Source organism: Oryzias latipes, chromosome 13 (assembly GCF_053564925.1).
Source record: "Oryzias latipes strain Hd-rR chromosome 13, Olatipes_Hd-rR_3.1".
Classification (NCBI taxonomy): Eukaryota; Metazoa; Chordata; class Actinopteri; order Beloniformes; family Adrianichthyidae; genus Oryzias; species Oryzias latipes.
In genome coordinates, this window is record NC_136249.1 from 21,698,218 (window position 1) to 21,724,615 (window position 26,398).

Genomic DNA, 26,398 nt, shown 5'->3' on the forward strand with positions numbered 1-26,398 from the left:
ATGAACATGTGATTTGTTACAGCGGCCAGCCGTCAGCAGCAGTGATGGACTGTCACAAAAAGCTAAAGTTTGATCAACTTTGCTTTAAAGGTTTTGCATTAAAAAAAATTTCACAGTAAGGCTGAGCATGAAGACATTTAACCCAGGTTAAGCTGGGACTGAAACCATACACAAGTATCCGATATTGTTTCTAATAAACAATAGTCTATAGTATGGTGAGATAAATGTAAATAAAAAGATGGATTAAGGTTCTTAGCTCTATTAAAATCCAACAAATGAATGTCTGCAGATTTAAAAAAAAAATAGTATATGACAAAGCTAAATTGTGCACACAAGATAAAATTTATGCACACAAACATATCTTGTGCACACAAGTATCTTGTGCGCACAAGATACTAACTTGTGCGGACAAAATGGTAACTTGTGAGCACAAAATATTAACTTGTGTTGACAGAATGGTAACTTGTGTGCACAAATTGCTAACTTGTATGCATAACTACTAACTTATGCGCTCAAAAGGTAACATTAGTGCACAAAATGCCAGCCTGTGAGCAGAAGATACTAATCTTTGATAGCAAAATTCAAATTTGTGCACACAAAATGGTAAATATAGAGAACCCTCCATGGCTCTGTAGTAAAGTACTGTCTTAAAGTGATGTACTTTAAAAAAAAAAACTTTGCCGGAGGAAGTGAGGTAACATGCTTTTACAAAGCCAGGCATTTGGTAGGGGAACTGGATTAACGCCTGACCCACAGGGATTAGGGACAGCGGTAGAAGGTCATGTCTTGAGCGCTTCCACTGCAGTCTTACCTCAGACTATAGATTGGCCCGGGACAGACTGGAACTCTGGAAGATAAAAAACAAAACAGATTTACCTCCTTCCTCCTTTTGGATATTAGTTGTACTGATGTCAGGGTTGACCTCACAGAACAGTTATATACATAACATTAAGTATGACTTTTTTTGCCAGTTTTTGGAGAGAGAGAAAAAGCGAAGAGTCTTTTACGTAAGTATATTAAAATGTTCCTGTAAAGAGCAACTCTGATAAAAATCACGTTTTTAGTTTTTAAACATGTTCTCGTAGCACTTTCTCATGATGACATGCGTATAGAAGATTAAGATTAAGATGAAAATTGCATTTCTGAGTATTTCTTTATTCAAATCATTGTGAATCAGGAGCAGGTGAAAACACGTAGAAAAAACTTGTAGGTGTGACGTAGGAGATAATACGGGAAGCCTCAAGCTCCCTGAGCCGCACCATTCCGATGCATCTACCTACAGGCAAATCTTTTTTTGATGACACACGATTTTTTGATTTTAACCAAAAACGGCATAATCACAATTAAAAGACAGTGAGGAGCACTTTAAAAATGGATCAAAGAGGATCTGATGATTTTGCCAAACAGTATTATTTTAGTCAAATTTGAGGGTTTTGCTGTACAGATGGTCAAGAATGTTTTGAACCAGTCAGAGGTGCATTTGCTGATGGCAAATGGTGTATACTTAAATAGTCCTTGACTACCTTCTTAGAAGGCCCAAAGCGCTTTACAGTCACAGTTCCATTCACCCATTCACACACAGACGGCGGCTCCACTGCTGAACACTGGCGCCAATCTGTAACCACCAGCAGAAAGGAGGGATTCAGTGTCATGCGAAAGGATTGTGCGACATATGGGTGGAAACCGAACCTGCTATCTTCTTAACAGAGGTTGACCACTCTCCCACTGAACCACAGCCAACCCATAATGTGTCTAGATTGTTGTTGTGCTACATTGTGGAGCTTAATCTCACTTTCTAATTTTTGGACACTTTCTAACACAATTCTTGGTAGGCTTATGCTTTTCATCAATGATGGTCTGTAGCTCCAGACCATCACACTCCCACCACCATACCAGGCTGTTAGCATATTCCTTTTTAATGAAATCTAGGGGGGTGCTGGCAGCGCAGACTCTTCCTGGAAGGGGCTGTTCCTTACATGTTTGACTGGGAAGGGCTGGTGTTCCAAGCGCTTTATCAGTCCTTAAAATCATAATTTATTTTAAGCAACATCAGACTGCTATCATCATTTGAAGGAAGTGCAACTTTGGAAGTGCTCTGATAATCATGGGAGTAGTTTGTGTTTGAAATTAATCATCAATGAAATATACTTGGGGTTTTGAAAATAAACACTGCATTTTATCTAAAAAAAATTACATTTTCAGATATAGATAGTCCAGATATATTATTTTAAAAAGGATCAACATCTATCCATGTACAGAAAATGGTTTTAAATGTTTATATTTTTTGATAAAATTTTTCTTTTTCTTTCTTTGGTGGCAGAAATTTAATTTAACAAGTCAACTTAATAAAATAAAACAGTGGCAAAACAAAAAAATGGCACGTGACGGGGCAAAAGGGGACGAAGACAAGAAGATCTGGCCTCTAAAAACTGAAAAATGTGGTCTTATTATTTAAATCTGATGAACTCATGGCTCTCAAAGAGAGTAGACTCTTTTTAATCTAAGTCATAGCAAGGAGGACGGATGCTCACTGGACTTATCTGGCCTCCTTGCTATGAAAATTATCTGAAGGGAAGGCAAACTTCTGAGAACACCATGACATTCTGAGAAGAGGCTACTTTCTTCTTAATCATGTCCTGCCCGTCGTGTCTCCAGCCCAGATCAAACACAGGGTTGTGTCAGAAAGGGCATCCGGCGTAAAAATCTCTGCCAAACCACCTCACCGTGGCGACCCCTGTAGGGATGTGGTATTAACCTAATTTGAATCTTTACGAGCAGACAACTGATTATTGTTTGATGTTTAATTTGCTTAATAAAACCCCCTTGATAATTAAAAGCAACCAGGATTTGCAGTAAAGCTGTAAAACGTGTCTGCTTTCAGGATGGACGCATCTGCATGTCTGTCCTGTAGCTGAAAAACACATCGTGGATCAAAACATGCTTCTTTGTGGACGTTAACGATTTAACATCCACATGGCTAGATTACATGGTCTAGCATCAGGGCAAATTATCACACAAGCTTGTAATACTGTAAACAGCAGAGTGTCCCAGAGTTTTTGAAAGGTTAAACAAGGAAGGATGTCTCACAGGGATGTTCTGACTTATTCATGTTATTCAAAAATGTTAAAGTAAATAATTAATCCTTGTCATTCTTGTTAGATTCAATCCCAAAAGTCTCATTTCATTAATTGTTAACCATGTTTTTGTTTTAAATGCTGTTAAAAGCATGTATGATTCCAATCTGGCACTTAAATTGAACTTCCTGAGTGGCTATAAGACACCAGATTGAGAAAACGCCTCACTTATAAGTGGCAAGCCATTGATTTTTTTTTCTTTTTTTAGTCAACACACTGACATCTTGTGTTTTTTTTAATTTTTATAAACAAACATTGGCCAAACAAGTACTTTTCAAGTCTTAAATTAATAACCAGCAATAGTCTTTGGGGGAAAACACTTCAGTTTTCTCCTGCTGTAAAATGTGCAAAAACTTTAAATATTACAGCGTTTGATTGTCTAAATTCAAGTCATATTAACTTGTTTAACTTGTTTGTTTTTAAGTCACAGTACCTCAACAAATAAAACTTTACTAAAACAAAATCACCTGATTTACAAATACATTCCCACAAAAATCCACAGCACATCTGCATATATGAATTGTCCAAATCCAAATAGTTCTATTTGAGTGAATTTTTACTTAAGTCAGCAACTTAAATCTACTGACTAGAAATTAGAAAAAACATTGGAGTTTTTCAGTCTTGAAATCATCATTGAGATCTTCTCAGGTGACATAATTGTTGTCACGGCGACCATCAAGAATGTTTACTCATAAAAGGCAATTGAAAACAGAAAAGCAAGTATATTTGAAGAAATATACAAATATAAAACATCAGAATGAAGGTCCAACAAAGGGGGACAAATGTCACTGTTTCAGATTTGGCTCTAAATTCTATTTTTACAGACAACTTTACATGTTCAGAGAAGGTTTGCACCTAAATCACAATAGCAAGAAGCAGGTACAAGCATTAGGCCACTAACCACTAAAGTGTAAACTTTCCATAGAGCAGAAGATAAAAAGCTTCAATTTTATCCAGTCTTTGCTTCATAAAAGCTTGAAGTATCTACGATAAATGCTTAAACTAGCTGATGATTATCTGTTTGCAGAGGGAAAATTCCACAAACAGCTTTGTTGACCTGTGACCCATTTTATGGCTTCATTTTTAGAAAATACTAATAAAAAGAAAACAACAAGAAAACATGTGATTGAATTTTTTTCTCTTCTGGCCTAAAGAGAACAATTGATTACCAGTACTTAAAATATATATTTTTAATTAAATTAAGAAAGTTGACAACACATAGCCTAAAATCTGACACAAAAGGTTTTTTTGCCAAGCCCCTGGAGCTTTTGCATAAGGGAGGTGACTCCATAGCACTGAGCCATAAATGCTGATTCATTGTTTGGAACAGACTTTAACCCCTTCATGCCTGACTTTATTTTCAATTCTATAAAACATTTTCTTTAATGTTTAAGCTGGATTTAGTGGTACGACGCAAGTCAGCGACATACGCCATGATGGCCTTAAATAAGACAGTTCCTGGACTGGTGAATTGGTCTTGTAAACCTTTTAAAATATATCGTTTTAGTTACAGAAATGAACACGAACGTGATTGAATTTAGAAAAATAAAATAAAATAATTTTTCCAAGTCTGAATCCATGAAGCAAATCTGCTAAGTTTTATTGCGTGTGCATTTCCGCTTGTTAAACAGTAATGTTTCCCTTACCATTCCTGTCAGTAAACGCTGTCCTGTCGATCAGTTGACACTTGCGTCTAACACTTGTATGTCACAGGGGGGGTGAAAAAAATGCGTGCTCTTTGCCAAGGTCAGTGCTCCCAGTGCAGCTGGCTGGAATCTCCCAGACTGTGTAACACAGATCAGTGCGGCTCTGCACGTATGCACATCTCCTCCTTTGACCCTCTCCCTATCTTTTTCTCCCTCTGTTTCCTCCTTTCTGTTGATACTTCAGGACTCAAGCAGAGATAATAACGAGCTAACACACTCTCAGGGCCTATAAGGAGACTGGCCTGCTCTGCGTTTGGGTCTTCTGTTTTTCTAAACAGATCTCTAAAGCTTCAGTGTCATTTTGGTTAAAAAGTATATTCTTGTTGTTTGATTATCATATCAAATATTTCAGCTCTAATATTGAATGCATGCTATAATAATACAGACTCTCTTAGGATTTTGTATTACTTAACCCTAAACCAAGCAAAGCAAAAGGTTTTTTGTGTCAAATGTCAAACTCTACGAAGCAGTCATGCCTTACAGAACAAATAATGGAGGTCATTCCGCCCGGACCTTAAAAATAGACCGTGACTTTGCTACTACCGGCACAGAGTTTTCTTTTTTTAGTCATGTTTAAGAGGAAATGAGGAAAGCGAAGAGGAACTGCAGGAACAGATTTAGTTGTGGTGAAAGAAAAATTATATGGTAAAAACTTGTTGCTTTCAGAAACAAAATCACTAGCATTTTAAGTTTTATACAAAAAAATGTATCAAACTACTGTATATATTCTTGACAAAAAATAAGGAAATTCGGATTGACACATTTGGATTTTAGAGCAAAAGGTCATAAGGTAGTTATAAAAGGACGAGGAAGGATTTCATAAGAGGTTTGGTGTTGTGAGCAGGTCAGGTCAGAGGGTACACTGTGTCTTGGAGCTTCCATAGAAGAGCTCACAGGAATATCCAGTGGCTTTCTATCTGGAGTTTGCATTGCGAAACCTTTTTGTTTTGCTGTTTGCACGTAGAATGAGCAAAAAGCAAAGCAGATCAAAATGCTGAAATGGTTTAAAAATAGTAGTTTGTGTTTTGTTTCTTTTTGAAATATTAATAATTTCTATTCTGTTAACAGAAGACCACACAACATGCCAGTTTCTGAGCTGATTTCATGTATTTTTTCCTATTAAATAGGTTAAATAGTATTACTGAATCTCTTTTCAGAATGACTTTAGACTTTTTTTAGCAACTATTTTAGTGTCATAATTATATGTTTTAATGGTTATACTAAACCAAATTTGATTTTTGCATTTAAAACATTAAAGCCAAAAGAAAAAGCAAAGCTGAGTCAAACTAGTTGAGCAGGTGCACTGTCATGGGGGTTAAAAGGGTTCCTGCAGTCAAGTCAGGCTGAATCCTAGCCTCACATCATGTGCTGCATGTCCTCTTTCTCTCTGCTCCCGTTCCAGGCCCACAAACAGAGGTCACAGTGAACTAAATCCTCTTTAAAACACACATTCTGAAACTCACAACAATCAATAATAATGCTTTGCAGTTTAAACTCCAATGCATTACATAAGACTGGAAGGAGAGGATCTACCGTGATTCTGTAGACTTGAGTAACTGTGAGGAAATTTTTAATTTTTAGGACCCATTAGCTGCATGCAGATGTCCCCAAATGAAATGGGCAAAGTCATTAGTGTTCCAGGAAAAAGGATGTCCTATGACGACATTACAAGCCATTGTTGGTATTTGTCACCTGAGGTTTGTCCTGCCTGTTCCGAGTTGTGGTTACAAAACCAGCAAAGTGGGAAAAAAAGCAAACAAGTGCTTGCTGTCCATTAGGTAACCTTTTGGTGGCTTGTTACACAAGCAAGTTGGTTCCCATTCACTCAAATTGGTGGTGTTTGAATAGAATAGAATAGAATAGAATAGAATAGAATAGAATAGAATAGAATAGAATAGAATAGAATAGAATAGAATAGAATAGAATAGAATAGAATAGAATAGAATAGAATAGAATAGAATAGAATAGAATAGCTTTATTAGTGCCCTGAGGACAATTCAATTAAAAGCTGTTCTCCACCGTATGAAATAAAACAACAGCACAGTAAAAACATCTGTGTTCAAACATGTTAAAACAAAGTTAGATACAAAAATACAATTAAATAATAAAAAATTAGAAACAGGTACTTTCTTCTCATGGATATGTCCACTTTGATGCAAGAGCTTTATGGTATTTGGGATAAAAGATGTGGAGTACCTGTTGAATTTCCTTGCTGGAGCAATAAAATGGCAACCTGAAGGTATCTAAAACACTGGAAGACAGGACGTGTTTCTGTGTTAAAGTCATGTTTTTGCTTTTTGCACTACCTGCCGCTCCCACAGTGAATTCAGATTTTTTTGTTGGATGTCTGTGACTTTAGAACATACCTTGATAATTTTATTCAGAGAATGTTTGTCTTTCACAGACAGGCCCCCAAACCAGCATACAAACGAAAATGTAAAAGTTAGGGGTGTATATCGGCAAGAGTCTGGCGATATGATACGTGTCCCAGTCCTCGCACAACGATTCGATACATATCCACATTTTCTTTTCTTTTTTTTTCTAGAGTATGACTTAGAAAAAAACTCAAGCTGAATATTAAAACACCTTTCATTGTAATGAAATGGTAAAATTAATTTTATTTCATGATTACAATGCTAAGCACTGCAATTGTATTTCACATACAAGTTGCTTTAACCCAAGCAAATTCATAGTGATTTCATTCTGGTAACTTAGAATATATTTCTTCTTAAAGGGAACAGACAACATTGTCTGATTTCAACAACAAAATATTTTCAGTATAAGAAAAAAAATATATAATGATTCTGCCTTAACCAATAAGGTTCTATAAGTATGATTGGTAATAAAGTGTTGTTTGTTTCCAAAGTTGCTTGACGTAGCTTCTCCAGTACTTCTTAACGGTTCAGGAGCCTGAATGGTCTTTTAAAAAGAAAGGGGAAAAAACACCAGTTCTTTCCAGAATCAATAAAATGTGGTGATGAAGCAGCATAACAGGGTTGCATCCACTTGCAGACAAATAGATCTATTAACGTCTTTGTTTTCCTCGTCCGAGACAGTGTGTAAACAAGGGGATGATGGGAAATGGAGGCAGGCTTACTCCACGCCAACAGTCCCACCCTCAACTCACAAGTAACTTCCCCATGAACTCCTGGTGCTTTACAGAAACTGTCCTAGAAAACGTCTGTTTTCTTTTTACATTTTGGCCAAAAACGGCATAATCATAATTAAAAGACCACTGGGAATGCTTTTAAATTAGATCAAAATGATCCGAGTGAGACTTACAGCCTTTGCCTTAAATGAAATTGATCAGCCAATAGCAGAGCAGTGGCTGCACATCTTTATTTTGGTCAGCAGCTGCAAAAAAAAAAAAAAATCATTACACATCCTTCAAAAGTGGTTTCTTTGCTTTTTTAAGCCAACTTTATGAGTTTGCACTACTTCTGTTTGGAGCGGAGTCGTGGCTACTGAAGGTCAAAAAGGGAGACGAGGTGGCGTTTCTTCTCTTGTTAGGTTTCAGTGTAGAAATCTGAGCGACAAGATCACATTTTCTTTAAAATGAAATTAATTTCCCTTTCTAAAACATAACAATTTACTTTTGAAAGCCTACGGCTTTGTGCAATGTAATCAAAATGAGAGCTTTTGTATACGCAAGTGTCAGCATGTGTATATATGTGCACACACACAAACATCAGCCTGCCATTGTGTTGGGAACAGTAGCGTGAGAGTGGCCAGTAGGTCAGCTGTGCTATCACATCAAAGAGTTGGCAGTCTGTAAAAGGCATTAGACCATTTTCACACACAGGAAGACAAACACAAAAACACAAACTCCTGCGTGTGCAGCTCTCTGCTCCACACACTGAACTGTCTGCTGTGAATCCAGCCTGCTCTGGATTCCAGCAGGCTGATGAGGACAAAGGAACATCCGGAGGAGGGTTCACTCCTTCCACGTGAGAAGACAAACCAAGCCTGCATGATGTATGTTTACACACATTTCTGGCACATTTAACAAGAAAAAATAGAAATAAAAAAATTATCATGTGGTCCTTTTGGGTTCTTGTTTTACGAATTAAGTAAACCATGGTACATTTGCTGGTACCAAAGTGGAGATAAATGCAGGGCAGCCAGATTAAGAGGGTTTGGACACGCTGGGACGAGGAACAGTGAATATGTAGGTTAAACGGAGGCCCTGTTTGGAGCTACCAGGAAAGAGGCCTACAGGAAGACCAAAGAGGAAGTTCATGGATGCAGTGGAGGAGGAAATGAGGATAGTTGGTGTGAACAGGGTTAGAAGAAGGTGGATGATTTGCTGTGGCAACTCCTAAAGCCTGAGTGTCAAACTCCAGACCTCGAGCACCAGCCTCCTGCTGGTTTTCTGGAAATCCTGCCTTATCTGCTGCTGATTTCCTGGATCAGATGGGTTTAGCCAATAAGAAGCTTCAATGGCAGGTTGGTTGGAAAACATGTAGGACACCGGCCCTAGACAAAAATTAATTTACATAGAAAAGTGTCTTAAGTGAAAAACAGTGTCAGAACAATTTATTACCTTTACTTTTAACCTATTGATGCAAATAGGCATCAGACAACTTCAGCTTCAAAAGTACCTTAACTTAAGATCTACGTGAAATCAAATTCTTATTATGTGATTTTCTTTTCCATAGCTGGAAATAAACTTAGGGGTCAAGGGGTTAAACTCCTGTTTGTATTTTTCATTAAAATTAAAGATTTTTGAATTGGTATTGCTCTGGAACATTTGAACCCTTGGACTTCTCAGTCGAAGCTCATTCAAAAAGAAAATAGCTGGTGCAGTTCACCAAATTACCACTAGGCGAACAATGACTATTTTATTCATTAAACCTTACATCCTAATCTGTGGATACCTCAGGTTCGAGTGGGAAATCACTTTTACTCAAATTCGAATATTTACACAAAGAAGTCTCAGGTAACAACCTTGATTTGCTGTCAGGTACAGAAAAAAATCTAGTCTCCAATGAAAATCATTTAGAGTAGAAGAGTCATCATCCGTCCATCCATCCATACATACATCCATAAGGAAGAAGCTCATTTCAGCTACTTGTATTTGGGACCTCGTTCTTTGAGTGAGTATTTGAACAAAGATCAACTAGTAAATTGAGAGCTTTGCTTTCTGGCTCAGCTCTTTCTTCACCACGGACCGGTACAGTGACCACATACCAGTGGACACTGCACCAATCTGCCTGTCAATCTCACGCTCTGATCTTCCCTCACTCAAGAGAAAGATCCCAAGGTATTTAAACTCCTCCACCTGGGGCAGGAACACTCCACCCACCCAGAGATGGCAAAGAGTCACAATTTGAGATTTAGAGAAAGCACAAGGAAGGATGCATTGTAAATGTAGAAAATCAGTATTTGTTCTTGAGGTAACAATTTCGATTTATTCCCCCCTCACCAAATTTGCATGTTCTTTATTTTTGGGCTTAGGATTCAGATTTCCCCCTTTTATTTTGTTAGCTTTCATATTTCTAATTATCTGATTACTACAGCAGTGTACATCAAAAGATTTTTAATGTTTACAAACTGTAAAACATTTTTAGGTAATTTTTTCGGTAAGAAAAAGGTAAAAATTAAATTAAATTAGCTCAAATAAATATATTGAAAAAAGTAAATGACACAAAAAACCTTTTAATAATGACATCTTTCTCTTGAAATTGAACATCATAATAGTTTTTACTCTTGATGCAGTAGAAATTGAAAAACATAAGTGACAGAGACTTTAAGGCCAAACTACAGAAAATACTCAGTCTCACACAAATAATTTCAGCTTATATTTTATTTGATTTAGTTAGCTAACTTTTCACTACAGCAAATAAAATCTACTTAATTTGTTTAAAAACCAAAAATAAACAAACTTCTCTCCTCAGAAGACTGCTATACCTATCTATCAAACTGAGAAATGTTTTATCCTCTCCCGCCCTCTTGTGTCATAAATTTGAACAAACATGTTTAAAATCTAGAGATGCTGTAACTGTTTGAGTAGGAGAAGAGTAGTAGTTTCTTTGTAAAAAAAAAAGGTTGATCAAAAAAATGCTTTAAAACAATATAATTAAGCGTTTTTATTAGCCTATTTATTTTTCCAGCTCCAATGTCTGCCGCATGGTGGCGCCACTTCTATTCTGCCTGCCTTTCGGCGGACTCTTCCGGAGTGTCGTTGTTGACCGTGTGAGAGTTCAGAGTTCGTGTTGTGTTTTTGCTCTTAGCTAACATTTTACCCAACAGTTTTCAGTGATGTTATGGCTTTCCTGAGCCTTTTCGTGAGGAGGCAGCTGCCGCAGGCTGTCACCTACTTCGCCCGGACTCTGAAGCTGGGCCGACCTCCGCGCTCCGCGGCCCCGCTGAGGAGAATCCACGGGTCGGCGCAGCAGCGGACGGCTGAGAAGGGGTCGTGGGGGAAAAGCCGGGGCTCGGAGCAGCCGCTGCAGCTCTCAGACCTTGACAAGGCGGACGCTTTGGTAGGCTAAAAATGGTGTAAAAATACCCAACACACTTGTAATGTATTTGTTTTTTCATCTAATAAGGGTAAATTCCAGACTTTTCATCTATCTCGTTCTCTCTTGCACCTTTCGCAGATACTAAGAAAGTCGCACGAAACAGGTAATTTCAAATTCCCCCCCTAAGTTTTAAGGTTTGTGATTTATTATTATTATTATTATTATTATTATTTAGAATAACAAAAATTATCTTCAAGCTTACATTTCTGACTTACTTTTGAAAAATTCTTGGTCTCTTTTTCCATATTTGTTTTGGTATCTTCCACCCCCAACCACATACAACCCTCAAAAAGTGGTTTGATCCAATATCTTGTGGAGTTTTACTCTGTTTTATGTGTACATTTTGGGATTTTTTTTTTTGTTTCTGTAATTATATTTAACAATTGAGTGCATCGCACTTTGACTCCATGTTGCCATGTTGTGACTTTAGAAACAGCGTGGAGCATTTGGAAGAAAACATGTTTTGCTTTCGCTGATTCTCTATGTTAAAGCCCAACCTGCAAAGTTTCATGGTCCAGTTTTTTTACGGCCATGCGTCAGAAGTAAACTACAGTTCTTAAAATCTAAACTAAAACCACAACTCAAACTTTATTTATATAGCACTTTCCATATAGAACAGAACAAAAAGTGCTTAACACCAGAACAAAAACATAAGACAAGCACAACAATTCGAAACACAGGAACCCCTAGTCCCATTCATGCCTCCCACCCCTTAAATGAGGGTGATAAACATTTGCAAAAGAGTCTGAGCATGGAAAAAGTTTGTTGGTGTAAAAATTGATATTTGGAACCTCCCTCTCAGTGAAAGCTGCACAGACAGCCAGATGCAGCATCACAGGAGACGCCTCAGTAAGGTGGTGATGCTGTTCACAACTAGAGCCGCAGCGGCTGAACAGCAGGCGACCCAGAAGGAGAGGATCCAACTGAGGAACTGACAATGATTAAACAACTTAAACAAGTTCTGTGGAACCCTGACAATACACTCACTCCAAGTTTTCTTAGTTTTCCAAAGAAATATGAATGCGAAATTATCACGACATTATGAGCACTTTATCTAAGAGGAGTAAAAGTACCCAAGATGAATAAGGTTACAGAAAAAGGAAAAAAACACATTTTGAACCCTTCAGCTCTGCAATCCACAGGGTGGAACACAACAATCACTTCTTACACTTTTCCCAATATTCTAAAATAATTCTACCGTATGCTGTCTCAGCCAGCCCCCCCCCCCCCCCCCCCCCCGTCTTTTTTGACATCAATCAGGTTGTGTTTGAATTCCCTCACTACTTGGTGCACTATATATTGCATTCCCCACTTTGCAGAGGTGTCTGACTGAATCTACAGTTCCAAAATCCAGTGCCCTGGAAATTTCCCACAAGTTTCTGTGAAAAACTAGTGTGCATTGATGCTCACTATTGGCAAATATAGACCACAATGCATTGCTGTCATGATTTTTTTTTATTTAAAAAAAAAAAGTAAACCATCTAAGTTTTAATCATCTGAACACAGTGGATTCCTAAATAGCCTCAGTATAATGTTTAAATTTATTAGGTTTTTACTTTGCCAAATGGGCAATGTCATATTTGGCGTTTAAAAAAAAGTAGTGAACATATGTTTAAATTACATTTAAATCCAGGGCAGTGGATAGCTCCTGAATTGTATAGTTTTTTTTTTTTTAGGTGTAAAGAAGGTAAATCAGACATAGTCCCAGCCTAGAGAATCATAATTTCTGATGGTTTTTCAATAAACTCAAAACAAGTCCAACTTTATTTATAAAACAATTTTCATACGCAAGTACCACAAAGGGTTTTACATACTTCAAAATCAAAAACAAAGAGCTTCCCACCCACAGAAAATATTAATTATCTCGATTTGGATCTTCAGATAAAAGCATCAGCTTAATGCAAAATAAAAAAATCTCTCTTTTCATTTTTTTTTATTATAAATTTCTCATTAGAAGTTCCTTCTGAAACTTGGTGACCAAAAAACTGCGACAGCATCTCTCTCATGTCTGATCTCTCGTCAGCTACTTTTGAACACTTTGCTGGTGGCGTGAACATGTTCTTCAGAACCGTTTATTTAGACTCTTTTACACACATCTGACCACGAGTCCAGTCTGGCACCTGTAGAACAAACTAAACCCAGCTCTCAAACTGCAGCATGCAGACATCTGTGACAGATGTTGGTCTGTGTTTACGGCTCTGGCCGTTTTGCAGGATTCCTCTCGTGGTTCAGGAACGGCCTGCTGGCGACGGGGATCGGAGTCATCGCCTTCGTCCAGAGTGAAGTTGGACGAGAAGCAGGCTATGGTACAAAACTGATCCTTTTGCTTTTCAAAGCAACAGAACAGATTTTCTTTCACTTTCTGTTAAAACACAAAGTACAACATGTTGCAGTCACGTAAATAATCCATTTTCCTGTATATTTACAAAGCTCATAGATATTGTGCGTTGTCTCCATCAAACCAACAAACAATACCTCTTTTTTTTAATATAGGCAATTGGTTTTATTGATATTATCTCTAACTTCTCATGTCTTTAATAACACAGGGCTTAGGAGCTAAAAACAAGTCTGTGGATGTTTTTGGAAATCAGCGATTCTCTTTGAAGTAAATGGCTTTTCGAGAAAAGTAAACACGTGAAAACACACCTTTAGCGCTCTTTGTTGTAAAATCGGCGAACTTCAAACAGAATCTGGTGATGAGAATTTTTCTTTGATACAGCACCAGCAGCAGGTCCACAATTAATTATTTCACAAGGATTTCAGCAACTGACTTCAACCATCGGGAGCAAAAATGAAGACAGAGTCCTTGATGCTTTAGTTATAACCATGGATACTACTTGAAGAGATGCCAAATGAAAAAGGCTCATTGATTGACAGCGTGTGATTATTGATGAATGGAAAACACGAAAAAATTAAATCTATTAGACAGAAACTAAACACGTTGCGTTTTTTTTCTCTTCAAAATAAAAGCCTCTTTTTGTAAATTTTTCATGATAAACAGGTTGTTTGGCTTTTGTAATTCAGTGGATTAGACTATAATGTCTTACATTTGTCTTTAATTTGTATCTAATTATGTAAAAAAGGTATTTCAGCAGTCTACGAAGGAACTGAGTTACAGTGACACCATAATCATCTGTTTTTCTGCAGCCTTCTTTATCCTGGGAGGTGTGTGCGTGTCATTTGGCGGCGTCTCGTACATCGGCAGCCTCTTCACCTTGCGGAGGCTGATGCTGCTTTCTGTGCCAGCTCTGCTGCTCCAGGGCGCCGTGGTGAGCAGCGTCGCCCTCTTCTGGCTCTGTGCTGTATCGCTGTACATAGGCCGACTGGAGGTGGAGATCATCCACGAGGAAGAGGACGGCGAGGACGAGGGGGAATGCCGGGAATGCAAAGAGAGGCGGGAACACCGGCCTTACCGGGACTCTGAGGACAGTGATAGGAAAGGACCAAACAAGTAGAGGTCTTCCAGGAACCGAGTGTTTGTGTGGTTGAGTGTGCGCATTCTGCTTTGATTCAGGGTTGGTGTTATTTGTGTAAATCTATTATCTGCGGTCAAAAAAGAAATCACATATTTTTTAGGTGAGTAAAGAAACCTAAATCTTATAGAAAAACTTGCTGGAGGAAATGCTGGTAGGTGAACGTTTACAGTTTTGGTGAATCAATCCTCCTTTTTTTTTACGTTTTAAAAAAAGTACTTTTTTTGTTGTTGTAACTCCACATCCTCAGTTAAGTTTTTGTGCCACTTTATGCAGGTCTCTTGTTTTCTTTGACAACACTTGTTGGCTGCTGTTTTTCATATCAAAGTTGTCAAAAATCTTAAAACATGCTGTGAGAACTGGGGCGGACATGTTCAATCATTTGCTAAATTAGCTTTATTCAAACAAAAATCAAAGGGTTGACCTTTTACTATTGCTTGTTTTTTTAAGTAATAGCTGCACATTTTTGTTTTTGCTCTCTGAAAGTGTAAAATTCAGAGCTGTTTTTCTCAAGTGATTTTTTTTTCTTCATTTTTGTTGACATCTATGTACAGCATCAGAAACATTTGGAGTGTTGTTTCAATGATGGTTTTAATGAATGTCAAAAAGAAACCCAACGGTGATTTTCTGTTTTTATGTAGGCTTTGCTGTTGTAAACTTTTTTTTTCACTGTTTATCGCATTACAGTTTGTAAAGTAATAAAGCCAGATCCATTCTGTTCTGAATCGAGGCTTCAGGGTTTCCATTCAAAGATATTCTCTTAGTAAACACACACACGCCTTCACTATCAGCTGGCAGAATCAGTTCCAGCTGTTACCAGGCGACTGTCAAACACACTACTGGTTTGTGAAACCTAAGACATTTGAGTTGGGTTGTTGCATTAGATAAATACAACCTCATTATTTCTATTGTTTGTTTACCAGAAATCCTTAAGTGCTATCGTACTGTAGCTAGAGGTGCTGTCACCTGCCAATGATTAGAAATAGCTGGTGTGAAGGCCTATATCAGGCGTGTCCAAAGTCTGGTCCGTGGGCAAAATGCAACCCGCATTAAAATTTCCACAGGCTCCTGTCACAAAATCAAAAACATGAAGCCCCTTCTAAGAACTACCATGTCTTCATTGTTCTTGGCTAAATAACAAGAACAGATTTGATATTTTTTTGTGATCAAAACCATAGTTGTTTGTACTTCTGAATAAGATGACTGTTATTTTCATGTTCACATTTTAAATTTAGAAGTTTACTGTGAGCCTTTAATCATTAGTAAAATTTCAAATGAATCCAGATTTACTGTTGTTTTTCTTTGGTTTTCAATTAGAAATTCACTAATTGTGGTTAAAATGTGTTTTGATGTATTTATTGATTTATGGGGAGAAATGAAAAGAACCCCGCTGCAATACAATTTTCATGAAATGGTTCATTTGGATTTAATGTAGTTATCCCTTGCGCTATCTTAGATGACCCCACCCTTACATTGACGTGTTCTCCCTACCATGACAAAGGTGGATAAAGGTGGAAAGATTTAATGTAATCCATGGACACCAGTGAAGATCACAAATCGTTGAAGAAAAAAGGTTCAGAGCACTGTCTAGTGGGTCTAGATGACCCAACTCCCAATGTCAAAGTGCCTAGGATAGCACAAGTGTTAAACGATTCAAAGAATGCAGGCTGATTGACTGGCCCATGCGCACTTTTAGCAAATCTAACTTCTTTGCAAAATGGCAACAGCTTCAGAAATACTAAAAGTTTGTCCTATAAAACAGAAGGAAGCAGAAAACAGTTGCAGAAAACTATCAATTTCTGCTAATAAACGTCTAAGGAATTTAAAAAAAATCTTTAAATCATGCAGTACTCAAAGAAATACAATAAAAAGGAACAAACTTGAACATTCGCTGCTCAAATCTGAAAATGAAAAACGATTCAAACAAAAAACAAGATCTGTTTGGGAGAAATACCTTTTTTTCAAAATAAAAAGGAGCTTTACAGAACTGAAGATGACAAAAGTGACTTAAAAAACTGTGGAAAAACTGTGGAAAATTATTTGCAAAAGAAACACAAAGTGTCTGCAGAAAGTCCATAAGCCCACTTTTAGTTTGGATGGAGGGGCTGTTTGGCAGTCAGTCTGACCACAAAATCCAATGTTCGCCAGAGTTTTCCCCCTGCATCTTTACAGCCGTCTGTGGGATAAACAGAGGTTGACTGTAACTGTAACTGAACTGTGTATATCTTTATCTAAATGATCTGAAGCACAGCAGCACTTCACATCCAGAAGAACTAAAGAGGAGAAACAAAAATCTAAATTGAAATGCTGTGATTGGGGGTTAAAGATGGGTCAGTGTCCAGTTAAGAAAATGAACACTAAAGTGAAGAAATGATCATTCATTATCTAGATAACGTTAAAAAAAGCAGACAATTAAACATGAATCCAACAGCAATTGTTCTGTAATTCAAATTCCCAAAAAAGAAATAAAAAAACCAACAGGGCTCAGACTCAGCAAATAATACCACTCCACACCAAATGATATGAAACAGTTGTCCAATTTACCTTTTACATATATATTAGATTTTAAATCTTCCATTTAGATAAATAAATTGATCTTTGCAATGATTCATCTCAGCTGCTGAACTGATTGGTTTCATTTTTGTCAAATCATGATGCAAGGGTGTTGTGTACTTACTTGTCTTGAACGGTAAACTAGTAAAAAATTGTGCAACTATCCATAGAGTAGGTTCCTGAAAATGAAATTAAAGGTTCTGATCACGACTTCAGCTGATCATTAAGCTCCCAGGTTTGATCGAAGCCACAGAAATAGGAAAACTCAAATGAGACACCAAGAAGACACACATCATCTGCTTTCTGGAAGTTCCTTTTTTTCCAGTTTTCTTTTTTTTTTCCTTTTCTCATTTATTTATTGTTGCATTTTTGGCACTTTTTTACTTCCCAAACACCCACACTGATATCTGACTTCTGGATTTAGCTGCACATGTCAGTGGGCGGAGTTTACCTCAGGGCACTTTCCTCTTTTGGCTGCACAGAAGGACAAAATAAAAGCAGACATTAATTTGCATTTCAGATTATTTCAGAGTCTCACCAGCTCTTACAACCCTGTTAAAGGCCTACTTCCAGGATATCCAACTGTGTGTGATGACGGCAGAGTACACTACAGCGTGGCAACACCTGGAAGTGGGAACCATGGCTGGCTGCACCATCTCCCCCCTGGCATTCACCCTGGCCATAGAGGTCATCACATGGGCTTCTCAATGGGTGGTTGGCGGACCACGAATAAGACCTAGACTGAGGCTTCCACTGGTCAGGGCCTACATGGAAGACCTCACTACTCTGAATACGACCAAGGCTTGCACAGTAGGGCTGTTGGGAAAGCTTCACAAGAACATCAAGTTGGCTCGGATGAAGATCAAGCCAAGTAAGTCCAGACGCATCTCCATCGTCAAGGGCGAGCTGTCAGACCACCGCTTCCACATTGGCGAGGATCCCATCCCAACGGTTTCAGAAAAAGCTGTGAAGAGCCTAGGCCACTGGTTTGATGCTTCCCTCAGAGGTAAAGAGCAAGTAGAGCAGCTCAGAAAGGACATAAATAGTAAATGGCATATACTTATATAGCACTTTCTACCCTCTTTTGAAGGCCCAAAGTGCTTTATACACACTGATGGCGGCTCTGCTGCTAAACACTGGTGCCAACCTTCCACCAGAGGCAAGGTGGGGTTCAGTGTCTTGCCCAAGGACACTTTGACACATGGGCGTGCAAGGCGGGAATTGAACCTGCAACCACCCTACCGCTGCACCACGGCTGCCCATGCCAGTGGCCTAGAGAACATCGACAGCACCCTGCTCCCTGGCAAACAAGCTTTGGTGCATGCAGTATGGTTTACTCCCATGTCTTCTCTGGCCATTAACCCTGTATGAAGTGGCACTGTCAAAAGTAGAAAAGTTGGAGAGGCTGATCAATGCCTATGCCAGAAAAAAGCTTGGCCTTCCCAGGTGCCTCAGTACCATTGGACTCTACGGCAGGGAGATTTTAGAACTAACTATATCCAGTTTGGTAGAGGAGTACAAGTGTGCCAAGATCAGGTTAGAGATGAGACTGCAAGATACCTGTGACTCACTGGTTGCCCAAGCAGCTACCATCCTTGCCACTGGGAAGAAGTGGGCCCCGAAGGCAGCAACTGATCAGGTCAAGGCAGCACTTAGACACAAAGACATTGTGGGATGCGTGCAGGAGGGGAGGAGTGTTCTTGGTCTCTCATCTAGCACACCTCACCTTCCTGGAGGAAGGCCAACCCAGCTGAGAGGCGTAGACTGGTGGTCAAAGAGATACGCCGGGAAGAGGAAGCAGGAAGGTGTGCTCAAGCCGTGGCCTAGGTAAAGCAAGGTCAGTGGATGGGGTGGGAAGGAGTGGAGAAGAGGAAGCTCTCCTGGAAAGACCTGTGGGAGATGGAGGGGTCCAGGGCAAGCTTTATAATTACAGCTACCTATGATGTCTTGCCTTCTTCTGCAAACCTAAACCAGTGGTATGGCGAAGACCTCTCATGCTCTTTATATCAAATCCCAGCAACATTGAAGCACATCTTGGTGGGACGCAAGACCAGCCTCAGTCAAAGCCGGTACACCTGGCAACACAATGTGGTGCTAAGGTGTCTGGCAACAATGCTGGAAAGACAGAGAACATGCGTGAACGTCCTTCCTCAAGTATCATCTCATCGGCAGCTAATACCTTTCGTCCAAGAGGGCCAAACCACCTTCAACACCACCAGTGCAGCTGACATTGGACAGCTAGGTAGAGCACGGGACGGAAAATGCTGGCGGACCTGGACAAAAAACTCTGCTTTCCACTGGAGGTTGGATCCACCAACCTCCGACCAGACCTTGTACTGGGGTCATCCACGCTCAGGCTCGTATACATCATAGAGCTCATAGTACCCTGGGAGTGTGCAGTAGAGGAGGCTTATGAAAGGAAGATGCTGAAGTACGTTGAACTCACAGCAGACGCTAAACAACAAGGCTGGAGTGTGAAGGTACGTCCAGTGGAAGTGGGCTGCAGGGGTTTTGTGGCCACCTCAACACCCAGGCTACTCAGGGAGTTGGGAGTGCTTGGGAAGGTTCAAAGGCAGGCAATTAAAGATCTCTCCCAGGCAGCTGATAAGGGGAGTCAGTGGCTGTGGATCAAGAGGAAGGACCTGACCTGGGCCTCCAAATGTCTGGTGGCTGATGGGGGTGAACCTGGGACGCTGGGATTCACTGCTGAACCCTCTGGAGGTGTCGTGGGCCTATCAGTGAAACCCTGAAGAAGGAGGGCGCCCACTTGAAAACCCAAAAGATGTCACCATTCATTTGCTTGTCACAGTGTCTCAATGGTGCCTCAGTATTTATTCAGGGATAATGACATCTAGTCCTATAAAACAGAACGGCAGGGATCGGCCTAAATACAATTCTAAAGTGTTTTGAAATATTAAAAATGAAATGTTTTAAAACAGTTTTCTATTTAGCAAATGTGGCAGAAAAATACTTCCTTTGGGACTTTTGCTACTGTGAAATAAATATCACAAACGATGTAGCATCTTGGAGCACATTTGTGGATAAATTGTCTTAACAAAATCTAAATTTGTCAGATAATTTTTTTACAATAGAATGTGTCTTATTCCTCGTATTGGCAAAACATGGATCCATTTGACATTGTTGCTCTTTTTCAAGTTTCATTTGCAATTAAAAAAAATAACTATTTGATACATTAATTTCTAGCTTTTGTTGCCGGCAGTACAAGAAACAGGAATTTCTGCTTTTTAATTCAAAAATTGTGAATTGAACGGTCAAGGAGTTTTTTTCCTTTTCTCGTTTCTATGTAGCATGTAATACGTACTGTGATAAAACAAGTGCCATAAGAGAAGCTTCAAAGTTTTGCATTCATCTTCTACCGTTTATTCCCTTTTGGGGTCACGGGCTGCCGGAGCCTATCCTGGCCACTTGTCTGCAAAGGTAGGGAGCACCCTGGACAGATCTGTCACAGGGAAGAGTGTCCACAATCACACACCCATGCACTCTCACCTAGGGACAATTTAGATTAACATTAGCATGTTTTTGGACAATGGGAGGAAGGCAGAGTCCCCGGAGAGAACCCACAAATGCATGGGGAGAACATGCAAACTCTACACAGAAAGGTCCCCATTGATGTTCAGGTTCAGGTCCCCCAGCTGGGAATTGAACCAGGGCCTTCTTGCTGTGAGGCAAGAGCGCTAACCACTGCACCATGCAGGATACCATTTTATGTATTTTATGTATAATAATATAAGAAATTAATTACATTTAAAATTACCTTTTTATTGTATTTAAATTTCTTTTTTGCCGTCCATTCCAGGCTGAAAACAAGAGGACTGAGCTTCAAGAAGAGAGAACTATTGTGGATTTGAATAGAAAAAAATAATTTTTACATTTTTCCTCCATTTTACAAAATGGAGGAAAAATGTTTAAAGGAGCGCATATGCATCTATCATGAATGGTTTCAGCCTGGACATTTGCTCACTAATTGTGGCGTATTTCTAAACAAACTGCATGTGCTGTAGCTGGATAATTTCTTTAATGAGCTGCTGATCTGCAGGCGTTAAACATGAGCCGAACTCAGCAGCCGGTTGGTATGTGTGGAAGTGCTGGAGGTCTGGGGGGATGTGTCTTTGATAACTATCTCTGACTAGGTTAGGGCTAAGGTCTGTGATATCTCTCATCCATCGACACAGAGTCCTGCTTTGGAGACTCACTTTGTCGTCACCCTGTCTTCCTCCCCTGTCTTCTTCCTCCCTTCCTCCGGCTTCTCCTTCACAGATTCCCGAGGTGTTTTAGTGCAGCTGTGTTTCTCATGCAGTGTGCGACTGCATGGCTGCTGCAGTGTGACCAGCTCCTCAGATCATCTTCTACCCTTTCACCCAGGAGTCCTCTCTTTCTGGACTCCTCTTCACATTCTCCTGCACCACCAACCTCCCCCTCTCTCCACTCTCCACCTCCCTCCTCTCTGGCTGCATCTGACTGCCCAGGTCTGTTTGGCATGCTGAAGGCTCCCGAGGCCTGGCGCGTCTAAAGGGCAGGGCGCCCAGAGGCAGGAGACGCGCCCTTACTGACAAACAGTATCTTTCCCAGACCCCGAGCAGCTATAGGAACCACAACAGCAGCACAATACATCCGACCCGAATCTACCCTCACGCATCTCTAAACCTCAATTTCACACCTGCACTCTCAATCCTGAAAGTTGGAGTCGTAACCTCTGCGTACTTGGAAGGCGGAGCGCTCATCTGCTCTCAGGTGTTAAATGCCACAGGAACGGATGAAAGGACCGGCCCGGAGAAAAGCATTATGCATAGATTGAACTTGTCCGGGAGAAAAGCAGAGACAGTTGGGAGACGTCAACAAAGACGAACACGGCGGAAGGGAAAGAAAGTGCCTGAATGTCTGTTTGCATCCTTTGCTCTTTTCTTCTTTGCCATATTTGCACTCTTTCAAATGCATTTACATGTGCTGGGGTATTTCCCCTGGGAGCATGACTCTAATTCAGAGGCTAAGATAAGCCATCAAAGTTAGTGACAGACAGGGCGCACGGGTGACTCAATGACAGGCCAAGCAGAAGACAGTCAGGAAAGCTGTCATGACTTATGTTTGTGGACAACAGATGCACAAACACGCACACAGGTGGCACACAACGCGCACGCCACACCTTTGTTTCCCTCCATGAAGCCATTATGACGTAAAGAGACACACACACAAACACACACCCTTTCATACAATACATAAGGTTTTGCACGTACAACGGCATTTTCTCCCCGACAACTGCTCTTGTTTAGTATGCGCTTCCTTTGGTCTTGAGGAGGAATGATCCTCACTCTAATGAACTAGGGCCTGCCACTTGAATGTAAAACAGGATTTAACCCGTCTTCAATGTCAGAGCCCCTCCCTGGGGTTGCTTCAGACAACACACACAAATTCACACAGACGCACACACATAGACACACAAGTGAACCCCTGACAAACACACACACAGCGTGAGCGCGCCTGCATATATACTTCTTCATAAGTGAGACGCTCTCCATTAGAGTGTGCGCTTTTGTGTTCATTTCAGGCCAGTTCATCCCCAAGTCTTTTCTGAATCCATAACACTCGAGCGACGTACAGCCAGACTTCACACGTGGCTTTTTATTAGGGATTAATGCTGAATGTGTACACTTCAGGGGCAGTTATGTTGATAATTTTACATAAAAAAGCCATGCAGGTTTTTTTTTTTTTTTTTTACAATTATTTATTACCTTTTTGTGCCAAGTTTTAGACTAAAATAAAAACTAAAAATTGAACCCCCAATGGGATTGGGGGTCTGTTTCTCTTTTAAAGCATCTTAAATCGTGTATTGAATTAACTAAGCAGAGTTCACATGCTTTGCAAACAATAAAAAAAGACAACAAAAGCTTGATTTGTGCTCCTCTACTGAAATATTTTATTATCATCATCTGTATCACTGTGTGTTTTTTTTTTTTTTTTTTTTACATTTGTTCATTTTTATTCCATGTCTGGGTGAAGTATTTACAAAGATGGCTGGATCATGTTAGATTCACAGTGATGGGCGAAAGGTTAGCTGTTTTATTCAACAACGACAACAACGACAACAACCAAATCCAAAGTAAAAAGACAAGCAGACACACATTCAGGCATTCACACTCACATTTTATGCCAGTAAACAGCAGAGTGTTTGCGTGTGTGTGTGCGCGCGTTTGCTCACACACTCCCCCACTCCTTGTATAAGACAGCACGGGTGCGTTTCACACACCCGGTCTGGACAGCTCTTTTTCACCGTCTTTTTTTTCCTGTCAGACATCAGGACGTGAACATAAGGTTTCCACGGGAACTGCAGATTACACTGTCAACAACAATCTGAATTTGGAGGAAGAAACATAAGTGCTAGTAACATCAACAGATTACATGACTTGACATGTTTGATAGATCATTTTAAAAGACTTCATTCAAAAGTGCTAAAAAAAAAAACTTTTAAACTTACTAAGTTCTCTGCTTGTCTGGCTGCATTTTATTGAAAAATATTGACAAGCTCAGACTTTTAATACTGTGTTTGGGGGTGAATAGTTTTAGGTTACCTGTAGAAAAACATCTTATTTTCTTAGTCCTGAGTAGAATTCTGATCAATCGGTGTGAAAGACAAATTTAAAGTGTTTTAAACATCCACTCTTATTTTGAAATTTAACTTCCTGTCAACGGAAAAGTTCTGCTTTAGAATAATTCATTGGTTTTATTGACCGTAAATGGTCATATTTTAATGACGACACGTCTGTTTATTGACTTATCCATGAATAAGACCCCCCCCCCCACTGCACAGTGACCAGGCTACATTATTTATGACCACATCAGGATCATACGTCTGAGTCGTGAAGTGCTTTAAAGTCCACAGCCGAACCAGTTTAAGTGCTCAGAAAAAAATCAGAGGTCCAGGTGACAAAACCTCTTCTGTCCAGCCCCCTTTCTCAAATACGTGTCAGAAATATAAAATAGTATGGTGATAACGACCTTTTTGTCTGTTGAGACAAAATTATAAACCTTCATTTTTGCATTTGAAATGAAAAAAAAACAACAACATCCAAAACTTCAAATTAAAAGCAATAATATGGCTTTCATGCACAAACACAGCTGCAGCATCATAAAGTATATACTATAATTAACACTTATTTAAAACAAATGAACTTTCCATGATCAAACAAAAAAAATAACATTATGTTTTCATTGCATTTTATTCCCTTATATATACTGGAATGTTTGGGACTCCACTTCTCAGAGTTTTGTCCCAACAGTGTGCTTTAAGTATGGCTGACTGATCAACACTCCATGATGAGTTGTTACACAACGTGTAAACCCGACAATCAAACTCTCTCCTGGCGCCCAGGGTGCAGTGTAAAACTGCTATGATAAAATCTATTTTTTAATCCTAACAAGTGTCGTCCCCCCCCCCCCCCCACCCCAACCCCCGTCTGACTGGCCAAGGGGTTAATTGGGTTAATTGGAGTAAGTGATGCATGTCTGAGCTGAGGGTCTTCATGGTTTTGTCTCTATTTACAATATGGCTTCTCTGAGCGGAAGAAACACAGAAATCAACACAAACGTGTAAAGACACAGAGCAGAGTTTGTTATTGTTGTGACGATGGAGAGTCTTGAGGGACAGCCCGTCAGGAATTCCCGTTTTTCTCCAGGAGTCGCTGTCACTTGTCCACAGTAAATTTGAATGGCAGCATCTTGTCATTTTCTATAAATTGCAGTTGTTCGACTCATTGTCAAATTAGTAAAGTCCTCCGAGGCTCAGTGTCCTGCCAGTGCTGTAATTCTCACCCTTTTCTGCGTCTCTCTATCCATCCTGTCACTGCACACTTATTTATTCCTATTCTCTTCTTTTCCCTCCCCCTTGAGATTCAGTCCTCCTCCGTGCCTGCAGCCCCCCTCAGTCCATTCATACAGAAAGGCAAGCCGGAGGAGAAAGGGCTGTCAGACGGGGAGAAACCACTGAAGGGTGGCAGTCCAGCCAGCCGCTGTAGGTGGGGGAAAAAGGCAGGTGGGGGTCCCTTGTGGTGGTCCGAGCGTAGCTGCAGGCCATCACTGTGTCCTGCACTGTGGTGGTGGGAGGGTGGTAGCTCTGGCGGAGCGTAGCGGATAGTGCTCGGAGCATACAGGCTCTGTGGGCCCTGCGGGCCGAGGGCGAGGGGGTGGAAGAGGACCCGCCCTGCCGCCCCCCCTGCAGCCAGTCTCTGGAGCAGCTCAAAGTCGGGGCCGTTCCCTGCGCCGCCGTTGCCGCCGCTGCGACTGACCACCCCTGCCGATGCCCTCTCCTCGCGCGGCAGGGGGGAGGACACAGACATCGCAGGAGACAGGGCGGGGGAGGGAGGGGTGAACAGGCCTTTGGGCGGGGCTTCACTGCTGGAAGACGAATCTGGGATGGGAGTGGTGGGGCTGTCGCCGTTCAGGCCGTTGGAAGGAGTTTGTGTATGTGCTGTCTGGGGGTGGGAGTTGTGTGTGTGTGAGCTGGTGGTCTGTGTGTGCGACCCCCAGTGCCCTCCACTGGCCAGGGCTTCATGTTCAGTCTTGATGCTGGGGTTTCCGGCCAAAGGAGTGGGGGCCACCACACTCTTCAGCTGCTGGATCACAGCCCTCCCGTTGTGCACCATCCCACCCCTCTCTCCTATTGCCGGGGTGTCCCCTCCTCTGCCCTGCTTGCCTCCTCCTCCGCTGTCTTCCTGTTTCAACCTGTCGCTGTCTCCCCCTTCATCCCACTCTGTCTCCTCTTCCTCCTCGCCCTCACTTTCTGTTGCCAGGTCTGAGGAGGCTGATATGACCTCCTCTGTGTGTCGCAGCTCTTCCAGTCGGCGACGGCTTTCGGGAGGGGCACCTTCGGGGTCAGACCTCAGCAGGCGCTTCCTTCTGTCCTCAGTCTGGATGGCAGCGGTGGAGAACTTCTCTCTGCCTTTAGTGTCAGAGCTCTTCCCCACTGAGCTCTTCGCTGGTTTGGCACCTGAGGACCG

At 40.6% G+C, this 26,398-nt stretch overlaps 2 protein-coding genes and 1 long non-coding RNA gene across 6 annotated transcripts in view; 1 reads left to right on the plus strand and 2 right to left on the minus strand.

The window, feature by feature from the left end:
- Positions 1 to 716: 716 nt before the first annotated feature.
- Positions 717 to 4,918, minus strand: LOC144981681 (uncharacterized). Its single transcript, XR_013647242.1, has 3 exons — positions 4,781 to 4,918; positions 1,524 to 1,615; positions 717 to 847 (listed from the first exon to the last, which is right to left on the minus strand). It is a non-coding gene; the product is annotated as an uncharacterized LOC144981681 (long non-coding RNA).
- A 6,075-nt stretch (positions 4,919 to 10,993) lies between these two features.
- tmem160 (transmembrane protein 160) lies at positions 10,994 to 15,562 on the plus strand. The gene is made up of 4 exons (XM_004075402.4): positions 10,994 to 11,325; positions 11,443 to 11,467; positions 13,578 to 13,670; positions 14,512 to 15,562. The coding sequence occupies exons 1-4, from the start codon at positions 11,107 to 11,109 to the stop codon at positions 14,817 to 14,819; spliced, it is 645 nt and encodes a 214-aa protein (XP_004075450.1). The 5' UTR covers positions 10,994 to 11,106; the 3' UTR covers positions 14,820 to 15,562.
- Positions 15,563 to 23,298: 7,736 nt separating this feature from the next.
- Positions 23,299 to 26,398, minus strand: part of npas1 (neuronal PAS domain protein 1) — an 89,026-nt gene continuing 85,926 nt past the window's right edge. For all 4 annotated transcript variants that reach the window (XM_020708260.3, XM_020708259.3, XM_078929919.1 and 1 more), the window contains one exon: positions 23,299 to 26,388. In XM_020708260.3, coding sequence (XP_020563919.1) covers positions 25,295 to 26,388 — 1,094 coding nt within the window. In that variant the 3' untranslated portion in view covers positions 23,299 to 25,294. The remainder of the gene's footprint in view (positions 26,389 to 26,398) is intronic.

Bases quoted from the DNA above. Each gene is read 5' to 3' on its own strand.
- tmem160 (XM_004075402.4), top strand. From the start codon at position 11,107: ATGGCTTTCCTGAGCCTTTTCGTGAGGAGGCAGCTGCCGCAGGCTGTC. The intron at 11,326-11,442 runs GTAGGCTAAAAA...CACCTTTCGCAG, and splicing joins TTGACAAGGCGGACGCTTTG to ATACTAAGAAAGTCGCACGA. The intron at 13,671-14,511 runs GTACAAAACTGA...GTTTTTCTGCAG, and splicing joins TGGACGAGAAGCAGGCTATG to CCTTCTTTATCCTGGGAGGT.